Source organism: Balaenoptera physalus (genome assembly GCF_965194825.1).
Source record: "Balaenoptera physalus genome assembly, chromosome: 16".
Lineage (NCBI taxonomy): Eukaryota > Metazoa > Chordata > Mammalia > Artiodactyla > Balaenopteridae > Balaenoptera > Balaenoptera physalus.
The window spans coordinates 4216192-4227337 of NC_138898.1; the positions used below are offsets into that span (position 1 = coordinate 4216192).

Genomic DNA, 11146 nt, shown 5'->3' on the forward strand with positions numbered 1-11146 from the left:
CGGCGCTGACAGCTGAGCTGAGAGCCATCCTGTAATCCCTGGGCCAGCTGGCTTTCCACCTGTTCCATTGAGCACTCGTGCTTCCTAACTACACCCTCCACTGGGCACTAAGCACACTGTCTGATGTTAGCTTCTCCGGTGTACTCTGTGTCTCTTCTCCCCGCCGAGGGGCAAAAACCTCTTGGAGGGCAGGTGGCACGAGCACAGGGCTGACTGCCTGCTTGGCTGGTTGCTTGCTTGGTTGATCGCTTAGCTGGTTGACGATGGACCCTCCACAGCCTGGGTTGAGACAGCAGGTAGGAGGAAGTTTCTAATGGGGCACCATGAACATTTGCTCAAGGGAACCTCGAACACACAGGAGATGCCAGTGTAAGAGGGCCGACTGGATCCGTCAACAGTCCTCGTAACGCCAGGCGAGCTCGGGCCCGGCGGGAGCGAGGAGGCGAGGAGGGCGAGCGGGCGGCGCGCCCAAGAACCAGCTGAGCCCGGCCCAACTCTGCCCAGAGGTCGGCGTTCCCGCCGACGCCCGCGAGGGGGCGGACCGCAGGTCGCGTGCCGCGCCTGCGCAGCACAGCGCCTGCGCCGCCCTCGGAACTGCGCCGGCGCGGTGAGCCTGGCGCTAAGGGGCGGGGCTCCGTTGCGCCGCGCGCAAGGCTGGGGCAGAACCCAGGCCGGGATAGGGCGTGGGGCAGCGCGTCGGGACGTCCCTCGCGTCGGGCCCGATGGCGCGTGCGCATTGGGCGGCCGCCGGGGCGGCTGAGGGGCGGGGCGGGGGAAAGAGTGGCTTCTTTACCTCGCGGTGCCCTACCGCTGCCCGGACACCGCGCGGGCCGCCGGCATCATGAAGATCTGGACTTCGGAGCATGTCTTTGAGTACGTTTGGGGCGGGGGCAGGTCGGCGGGGGGCATGGGGTAACTGCGGGGTGGGAGGGCAGGCCGGGCCCGGAGTCGCGGCGAGGCCGGGGCGGCCCTCAGGAAGCTTCTAGGCGTCGGGCCTGGTTGGGGGAGCTGGGCCCGAGCGCCTCGGAGCCCTGGGGGCGGGGACGAAGGTCACGACCCCGGGGACACCCCAGGAATGGGTTCCCAGGGGAGACGACCCGTCCGGGAGGGGGCTGGGGAAGGGGCCCTGGCGGCCTGCCTCCCGGGGACGCCCCCTCAGGGGGCGGGGGCGTCGCCGAGCACGAGGTCCCTGACGGCGCTGGGGGTGGGAGAGGCGCCCCGTTGCCACGTGGGGCCTTGCTGAGCCTTGTGGGTCGTGGCCCCGAGGATCGTGGGCTGTCGAGAGGCTGGTCGCTCCAGTATCTTCTGGTGGAGTTCCTTGCTTCAGAATGTGGACTTAGGGCGAGCTCAGGCGACCACGCAGCGGACCTTTTCCGGCAGCCCGTTGACCTGAGGAGTTAGAATTTACGGCCTTGAAATTGGAGTCCAAGGTCCAGCTCTGGCTCCAACAAGCTGTGTGATCTTGGGGTTACGCATTTTCGTCTGAGACATGGAAGACGACGACGACGGACGGTGTCGTCAGGGCCTGACAGCGCTGAGATGTCTTTGAGGCCATGTTCATTAACATCTGTTGGTTAGGGAGAAACGTTTGGTAAGGAAAATAGGCCTTACACCAGTTGGATGTTGGGAATTAAATTCCCTTCTGGTTCCATGATTCATTGTACAAAAGAACCACGCATTTATTCACCTGTATCATTTTTGCCTGAACGAATTGTTGATCGTTTGTCTCATCACTCTTTATTGACTAATCTTTTTTTCTCTCACCCATTTGAAATGCCACCTTCCTCCTAAGACATTTGTGATTTGTATTTTAATCCATTTCTGAGCTATTTGTTCTATCCCAGTGGTCTGGCTGTTGTTGCCACACTGTTTTAATTTTTTTAGCTTGGCAATATGTTTTAGTTTATTTCCAGGGCAATGTTTAAAACAAGTTGTAGGCTTTTCACACACTCAGTGAATCAGACACATGCAGGAGTCCACTGGATCCTGGAAGGTAGAGAATGTTAGAATCAGGGGGCAGATTTCTTTTCTCCCTAATGTTTACAATCTTCCTGGGGGAAAGAGCCTAAGTTTGTAGTCCTTTCAGTGTTCTTTAACCAGGTCACATTTTTCACTACTCAGTTTCAGCCGTTGGGATCATGGATGATTTCTTCTTTGCAGTTCTCTTCTGGGTTTAAATGCTTGAGAAGTTCTTGGCACTGTGTCTCCTTAGAATTTTCTTCCTTACCACTTTTCTCCCTAGCTTGTTTCCTACCCCTCCTCCCCACTCATTCGGCCCTTTTCTTTAATGTTTTCTTTCCTCTCTTCTTACCTTTCAGTGTAAATGTTCAGTGAAATTCTGTTGTTGGCCTTCTTTCATTTCATCAGGGACTATTAGTCTTTCTCTTTTTGTTGCACGCTTCTCTGAAATTTGATGAAAGCTCTGGGACTCTCCTCGCAGAAAATAGACATTCACATAAATGCTCTGTGTGTCCTGGGAGAAGAAGCGCTGATCCTGATTCTCCCCAGATAATCTGGACTTTTTGATCAGGGTCCCAGCTGATATACACATTTCTGGCACCCAAATCTGTACCTTGGGCTCCAGTCTTTCTTGAACTTAAAATCCTTATTTTCAGGTCTTAGCAGGGTATCTCTACTCACATGTCCTGCAGGCTCTTCAGACTCAGCATCCCTGAAAATGAAATCATTTATCTCCCCTCTCAAATTTTATGCTTTCCCTGTGTTTTCTATCTTAAGGGTGTTACTAACTAACAACATCTAAGTCATCATTCTGAGTCTTTCCCGTCTATGACTTTCCAGTGCTTCCTTCTGAGGCCTAGCATGTAGTTGGCATCAGTTGAAGTCGTTCATTGATTCCTTCAACAAATATGAAGGCCCACTAAGTGCCAGGTACTGTTCTTTGGATTGGTTCCACTTTGGTAAATAAATAAAGACACTGTTGCTGCCTCGGTGGAGTTAGCAGTGTTCCCCACCTCGTTTTATAGGTGAAAAAATTGGACAGCTCACCAAGCACGACCAGGTTCTACTGACTGACTGTCCTTTGGGGCCATCTTTGAATGTCTTGCAGTGTGAAGTCTTTTCACATGATTTCATTAATTCAGTTAAAGTGAATTACTGGAAGATTGTTAATTGTAATATGCATCCTTTGTGATTTTTGAGCTAGTCGTGTTTTATAAAGCAGTCTTCGTCCAAGCTAAGTCAACGTCAGTGTTTTCAGGTTGGCTCAGAGAGGAGAGAAGGACTGACTTACAAATAATGCATAACCACCCTGAAGCCTTGCAATTATTCATTTTTTCAAGGAGGTGGGGGAAGAGATAAGTGCGTGGAAGCCACCTCCCCATGGTATATGACTAGATGGAGACAGGGAAGGGTTCATCCGATTCTCATGTTAGATAGTGTCCTTGGTAACGATCAGAGTGCTTGGCCCCTATCACTTCTATTTGTGGGGACTGTTTAGCTTTATGAAGTAGCTCCGCTTATATACCTGCACTGTTTGCTGAATAAGGCTTGAGATTAAAAACAGAATGGGGTTCATTTCTGTATAATATTAGAGCAAAAGTGAAGGCATTAAGAGTAATGTTACTGGTTGTCCAGGGTTTTGCAAAATGAGTGGGGCTGAGATTTTCCTTTTGTCCACGAAAAGTTGTCAGGCTTAGTTCTCTGAAAAGTTGAAATAGATTACTGCCTACTTGTTTTGCTTTTATTTTATTTTTTTTAACATCTTTATTGGAGTATAATTGCTTTACAATGGTGGTGTTTTGCTTTTCAAAAAATAAAAAGTCATGCTGTGTGGTTTATCGGTAAGTGTAGTTTGAAACACCATCTCCAGATCTTGTCTTTCCTTTCAGTGAAGACGTGTAAAATCAGTCACTTTTAAGGCTCATTGTAGTTAATAAGAAGCTCATTTGAAATGGATATCTTTGGTACAAGCATGTTGTTCAGATAAGTTGTGAAGAGAACAAATGTACATCACATTTTGAATCACCCAAGTACATGTGCTTTCTGAAGAATATAAAGATGCTGCCAGTTCCATGATACTATTACCATCTCGATCCTAGATGACAAGCAAATGCTTATTAAGAGAGAATATTAGAAAGTGGCACATTAGGAGCACCTTAAAAAAACATTTTATTGTATTGAGTGACCTTTTCAAAACAAATCAGAATCACTCTTGAGGAAAGTAATGGATAACGATTGACTGGAGGGGCCACTATTATTTATTACCTTAATAGAGAAAAATACATGTTTAATATTATGTTATTTAAATCAGTAATGCTTTGGATCTTTTTGTAATCCCTATGAGAATTTGTAGTGCCTATACGTTCTTTTGCTCTTGTTACTTCTTTATGGCTTCACAGAAGTGGGGTCAGACAAAAGAGTAAATGGTATAATAGTAATATTTTTTGCTGTTTGTTTCTGTAGAACATAATTGTAAAACACATTTTTATGAAACAGTAATTCTTAGAAACAAAATTGACATGTGAGAGTGGACACTGGTAAGTAGAAAAGATGCCGTAAGAAACGGTACTGCAGCGCTCTGGGGGTCATTCTAACCTATCGGCATCAGCGATGCCACATAGCCTGTGTGCTGAAAAAATACTGAAATCTGCACATGTGCAAAATGTAGATTGAGCCTCCCAAAATCATCTTTCAGTCAACGTTTCAGAAAATAACCTTCCCTAGGTAAATTAAGTAAAGTTTAATTGTAAAGACTAATTTGATGGGTTATAAAAATGGTTTAATTTATATGCGTATTTTTTAATGTTTGATTTTTTATTCCTGTCGGCAGCCACCCATGGGAAACTGTTACAACAGCTGCAATGCAGAAATACCCAAACCCGATGAACCCGAGTGTGGTTGGAGTTGATGTATTGGACAGACACGTAGATCTCTCTGGAAAGTTGCACAGCCATAGACTTCTCAGCACAGAGTGGGGACTGCCTTCCATTGTGAAATCTGTAAGTGTGTCTTTATTCCTGAAGCAATGTGACTGCTGTAGAGAAGTTTTCTAAACGACATTATAATTTCAAATAGGTTGTGGGAGCCGATTCTGAATGTCATTTTTGCATCAGTTCAAATTGTATTATAATAAACTTGAGTTATGAGTGTATAATGAATTGGAAATATTATTACAGTCTTCATGAAGGCACCCGATAAAACCTCCTGAAGGAAGCCAGCTAATGCTCTGTAATCTAGAAGTTTTATTCTGCTTTTCCTACTTTGCCAGCAGCTTAAGATGTGGAAGCAGTGGTCTGGTGCTGGTTGTTAGCTGACAGTTGCTGTGGTCAGTGGTGGCCACGCCTGTTAAGTGAGGAGCATGGTCTCACTTTGCTGCTGCCGTGTTTGTTCCAAGATCTGGTGCTTCTACCTGTACATTTAAAAGCAATTCTGTGCCCTTTCAAGGGAGCAGGCTTTAGTGAGCCAGTTTAACCAGCAAGAAAGTGGGGTGCCAGTTTATCGTGATGGGAGAGAACCCTGGTGTAAGTGGACCCAGTTGTCTGTAGAGATTCTTTTTCTAGAAAGTGGGCCCCCTCAGAAAAGTAAAGTACACATTTTGCAACGATTTGCTTCCATTGCACACGCCACGGCACTAGACGGTGTGGACGCAGGAATGAACAGGGCTGGGACTGGCCTGGGACAGAGCACAGGGAGTGACCCTGGATGTGCTGTGTTATCTTCATCCTGACGTGGCTGGTTTTCTGTCTGGAGACCGGAGCCACTGCGTCCTCTCGCTTGGGCTGCGCTAGGAAAACGCTGACAGACACTCCAAACCTCTCCTTTCTCCAGATGCCCTGTTTCCCGAATAGTCGGGCTCACTGCTCCACCCTCAACCTTGGCAGTTCCCGAGTCCTGCCTTGTACTCTGTACGCTCTCAGCAGCTGGTTGCTAATCGCCTCTGCTTGTGTCTTGGGCGTCTCATCTCCTTCGCGGTGTGTGAAGTCCTTTTACCCTTAAACGGGCCTCCTTTCTGACCTTTGTCGCTTTGCCATGTTTTTTATGAAAACAGATTTTTGGTTCAAAATATTAACACATTTTTTACCTTCACATAAAATATTGATACACTTGTTAAGAAATCCTTCCTCCTCTGATTACTAATTCTGAATGTTTTACTTAGCTTATTGGTGCAGCAAGAACCAAAACATATGTGCAAGAACATTCTGTAGTGGATCCCGTAGAGAAAACGATGGAACTTAAATCTACTAATGTAAGTCTGGACTCCCTTTTGTTTTAATTTTAAACTATTTGGCTTAGTTTTTTTCTCTCTTTTGTAGTTGGTACACAAATGTATGCTCTTCAGCCTGGTTTAGGAAATCAGTACTGAGATGCTGCATTGTCTCTGCCTGTTTGCAGCTTAGCCTCGGCGCTCTAATGAGCCTGCCTGTTATTTCTAGGAGACAGCACTCAATAAAGTGAATTTGGCGTCATGTGCATGTTATTACTATTATGATGCTTTTGTCAAATTTATTATTTATTTGATAAAAAGGAAGCAATGAATAGTGAAAACTTCTTTTTACACAGTAATATCAAAGTGGTTTATTTGCTGCTGTTTTGTATATTTAGCTAGCAAGGTTTTGGTTTGTGAATTAATTTTGGAAATATTTTTAATCTTGGTTTCCAAAATGATTTGACTTTTTTTTTAATTCTATAGATTTCATTTACAAATATGGTTTCAGTAGATGAGAGACTTATATACAAACCACATCCTCAAGACCCAGAAAAGTAAGTGAAAAATATTTTAACAAACCTATTTTACAGTGTGTTTTAATTTTTTTAATCGAATATTTCTTTGAAAAATGAAAATTAGGTCATCCTGAAGCTGTGTAAATGTGTTTTGTTCCAGAACTGTTTTGACTCAAGAAGCCATAATTACCGTGAAAGGGGTCAGTCTCGGCAGTTACCTCGAAGGACTGATGGCAAGCACGATATCGTCAAATGCCAATAAAGTAAGTAAGGCTGCTCCCCGCTTGCTCTTTGTTTTGTTTGTTTTTCTTTGGGGGGGTGCAGGATCTTAGTTCCCCACGCCCCCTGTGGTGGAAGCGTGGAGTCTTAACCACTGGACCACCAGGGAAGTCCCTCCCTGCTTGCTCTTATTCCTGGGTCTTGTTTCTTGGAAGCACTGTCCTTGTGAGCTGACTCTGAGCCACTGCAGTGCGAGGTGATGTGGGCAGTTGCTGGCATGGGCTCTGGGGTCCAGCCCACCTGCGTCCACGTCCCAGCTGTAACTCTGACCAGCCTTTCACCTTGGGCAATTAATTAAGTGAACCTCTCTCTGCTTCAGTTTCCTGTCTGCGAAGTGGAGATTAATCACCCACCTTACAGGGTTGGGCGCAAAGAGTGAATGAGATAATATGGGAAGCCTGTAGCCCTGGGCCCAGCATGAGGGAGGGGGGGAGCCGTGTAGCAGTGCATCGCTGTTGAAAGCATAGATTCCCAACCTTTTTTTCATTATCGTCTCCCTTCACGCCCAGGTCCACTGTAGATATTTTTCCCCTAATTACCCCCACCCCATGAAATTATTTAATACTACAGATTATATCTGTAGATATAGATAAATGGATATATGTCTGTGCTTTATACATGAAAAAAGTGACATTTTTCTCCACTGCCCCCCAACTAATTTTTTCCTGATTGAGAATGGATGATTTAAAATAAAGTAAGTTCAGAGAAAGAGATGCCTGATGTACTGTTTTATAACACATGTTTAATATAATCATTCAGCAGTCAAAAGATATTCATAGATGCCTTCTCTGTGTCAGGCAGAGTGCTAGGCTAGACTGGGGATACAGCGGGGAGCAAAACAAACGTGGTCCCTGCCCTCGTGGAACTAAGAGGAAGGCGACATTAATCATACAACACATCATTAGGAAAGGAAAAGTACAGAAAGGTATGACAGTGTTTAATGAGTGTTCAGTAAGTGATGCTTCTGCTGAGTTCTGAATGAGGGGTGGGTAGGCTATGAGGGGCCTGCTAGGAAGCATTCCAGGCAGAGGAGCTGCGTATGCAAAGGCCCTGAGACAGGAAGCAGGAAATGCTCCTGTTCCGTCCCTCAAGGAACTGCACAGGGTCCAGGAGAGTGGTTGAAGTGGAAGTCAGGGCCCAGAGCCTTCAGAGCCTCGTACAGGATTTTGGTTTAAAATATGGACATACAAAGAAAAAAAAGGAGTTTGACCTCACCCCAAAAGGGGAACCATTCTAATCATAAATAAGTAAAACATCACTGTCGTTTAATTGTAGATTCTTTTGAGAACATCTTTTGCAAAAATTAAAATTAAAATCAGTATATAGATCAAGCCATTTTCTCAAGGCATTTGATATTTGGTAAATAACATGAGAGAAAAAAAAGCAAAGGTAAAAACAACCTGTCCTGGTGAGGTTTAGTTATGCGTGCACCGCTTCTTGTTACTTCCTGATGTGCCGTTTATTTGACAGGTGCCTTTGCTCTCACTTGGTAAGAATAAACATGTTGGATTTTTTTTTAAGGGCCGAGAAGCAATGGAGTGGGTAATACATAAATTAAATGCTGAAATTGAGGAATTGACGGCTTCGGCAAGAGGGAGCATCAGGACACCAATGGCAGCAGCAGCATTTGTGGAGAAATGATCGTGAAAGTTGATAACACCCAGTTCCCCAGGTCTCTACGAGCTGGCAGTATATTTATTTGTTATTTAAAAAATACAACTATATTTTCGGTAGAATTGTTTTTTTAATAAGCTGAAGAAGGACTATGTGACTTGATCAAAACAAAGAGGTGCAGGGTTTCTAAATAAAAGGGATTGGCTGAAACTAGTGTTGTCTGAAATGACTGTCTGATTTTGAGGATTCCAGTATTTATGTAAAAATTTAACAATTTTTGAGAAGTACTTGAAAATTGGTATTGGCTGATTAAACCTCCTTAAGGTAGAATTTTAAAGCTTTTCACGCATTGGAACTCTACCTGTCTTTGGACCAACCCCAGAACCAAGCAGAGCCACCTCTTACATACCCACCACTGCCCTGCAATAAACTTGGAGAACTTGCATGAGGGAACTCACTTTTAAAGGAGAAACTGTATAGTTTTAAAAAGACATTAATTGTATAAAATAATTTGCTCTGCTATAAACCACCATTAAAAATCACAATGTTTTAATTTGGTACTCAACATTTTTGGAGTAAAAATTATCACGAAAGTAATAAACGACTCCAACAAAAATATATTTTATTGTGTTAAAGAGTACTGTATTGATTTGCCAAAGTTTTGTAACTTAGTAAAGGTATTACCTTCCTTGGATCTGTACTTTATGACTTAGTATGCTGTGTCGTGGGCTGGTTATGTTAACTGAAAAAATAAAATCATTACCAGAATTTTGCAGCACTCTAAACTTAAACAGAAGAACAGCTGTTCACATCTTTTAGCATTTCATATTTGCCTAACTTATAAATTGCCATGTGTCAAAATCGTGGTTCTGTAATTGCTAAAGCATGATATGTCAGGTTATTTGAATATAGTTACTTTTTGAAGTAATTGTGACCACAAAACATCTTTTTTATGTGAAGAGCTGTACATCATTTGAAATTACTCGAATGATGTCTTGATCTGAAGCATAAATCCCAGGGACTTAATGTTTTTAATAATACCGTATCACTGCGGGGGATGGGGGCAGTGGAGAAGAAAAAAGAATAATAGGGTGAAAAAAGAGCATTGACCTAAACTAACCAGTATGTGAATTGCTTTGCAGCCTTTATTTATGGGAAATCCTTGCTTTGGATGCCAGTGGGCAGCTGCAATCTGAAAAACAATCCAGTAAATGTTGTTTTGTATTTTGTAGCAGGCAATTAATTATCAACCACTAAATAAGAATATCTTTGATACTGGGAATTGTTGCATACAGAATATTTTTGTTAAAAGATGATGAGCTCTTGCCTTTATTTCACAGTACTTAAAGTGACAAACTTCTAGTCAGGTTTCCTATAAAAGAAACCAATTAATATATGTACCTAAACCACAAAAATAGTATACCAAACTATTTGAAAATTATTGTTTTTCTACTTAAAGTATTGTTTAGCTTGTGACTTCTTAGGACATTTGTAAAAGCAAGTTAAAGCCAATAAGGTTTTTGATTATTTTTTGTAACCGGAGATGGTTTTTACAATTAAAATAACATTTCAACTAAACAGACCATTGCTAAATAATATTTAATAAGTTGCCTTGTATAATTTCTGAACATTATACTTGTTCTGAAAAGTATAAGAATACCCTAATGATAAAAAGATTTCTAAACAAAATTTTATCCTGTTTGATTTTTTTTACTCTGATCTAATGACAAAATTCTATAGATTTTCATCTTCCAGTGTAGTTACTTTTCGTTAAGTAGCTCGTAGGTAATGGCTTTTACCTGTTAAAATATAAATAACATAGCAGGCATTCGAGAGGACTAAACTGGAGTAAAGTGTTCATGGGTTAGAATTGGACTCTTGGACTATGGAGCATATTATCCTGTTTAATGTTAAAGATGGATCTTGTATGAATTAAGAAAAACCTTCCTGTTAATAAAAACTTCCGTTTAACTATGATATTTTTCCTGATTATAATTTCTTTTTAATAACTAAGGAGCAAAAGAAATGTTTTTCCTTGTAAGAATTCACCTAATTGCCGCGCGCTCGAGCCGGCTCTGCGCCGCGAGGTTGAGTCTGTAAGTTGGACGCGCTGTGCCTCCTCCCCTCCTCCCTCCGATGTCCAGTCCATTCTCCCCGGCCAGATTCTGGTGCCCCGGGCCGGCCTGAAACCCTAGGGATTGTCGAGGGGCGTCTCGTTTTAACTGTTAACTCGGGGCGGACATGCTTGAGTGTTGTCAACATCAAGGTCGGGACGCGGCCATCGGGTCCGGGGTCGGGGGCGTGCGCCCCGACACCGACCTCGACGCGGCCCCGAGTCTCGCGCTCCCGAAGCTACGCGGTCGCGCGTTCTCTCCTGCTCCCCTCTTGCCCCCGCCGCCCCGCCGCCCCGCCGCCCCGCCGCCCCGCCGCCCCGCCGCCCCGCCGCCCCGCCGCCCCGCCGCCCCGCCGCCCCGCCGCCCCGCCGCCCCGCCGCCCCGCCGCCCCGCCGCCCCGCCGCCCCGCCGCCCCGCCAGGGCCAATACGGAAGCCCGCGGAGCCAATAGGAACGCGC

The 11146-nt window shown here is 44.4% G+C and overlaps 1 protein-coding gene across 2 annotated transcripts; it reads left to right on the top strand.

Moving 5' to 3' along the window:
- Positions 1–724: 724 nt before the first annotated feature.
- On the top strand, positions 725–10551 carry PRELID3B (PRELI domain containing 3B). 2 transcript variants are annotated; one of them, XM_082430671.1, is made up of 7 exons: positions 761–873; positions 1381–1591; positions 4790–4958; positions 6116–6205; positions 6650–6720; positions 6842–6944; positions 8482–10551. In XM_082430671.1, the coding sequence occupies exons 2-7, from the start codon at positions 1554–1556 to the stop codon at positions 8599–8601; spliced, it is 591 nt and encodes a 196-aa protein (XP_082286797.1). In that variant the 5' UTR covers positions 761–873; positions 1381–1553; the 3' UTR covers positions 8602–10551. The 2 variants fall into 2 exon arrangements, with proteins under 2 accessions (XP_082286798.1, XP_082286797.1); XM_082430672.1 differs by lacking the exon at positions 1381–1591 and having other exon boundaries at positions 725–873.
- Positions 10552–11146: the final 595 nt, after the last annotated feature.

What these genes read in the sequence shown, in the direction of transcription:
- PRELID3B (XM_082430671.1), top strand. Translation starts at nt 1,554, where the DNA reads ATGTTCATTAACATCTGTTGGTTAGGGAGAAACGTTTG. An exon ending in TGGAACTTAAATCTACTAAT is followed by an intron (nt 6,206 to 6,649) that starts GTAAGTCTGGAC and finishes TTAATTCTATAG; the next exon opens with ATTTCATTTACAAATATGGT. An exon ending in CATCCTCAAGACCCAGAAAA is followed by an intron (nt 6,721 to 6,841) that starts GTAAGTGAAAAA and finishes GTTTTGTTCCAG; the next exon opens with AACTGTTTTGACTCAAGAAG.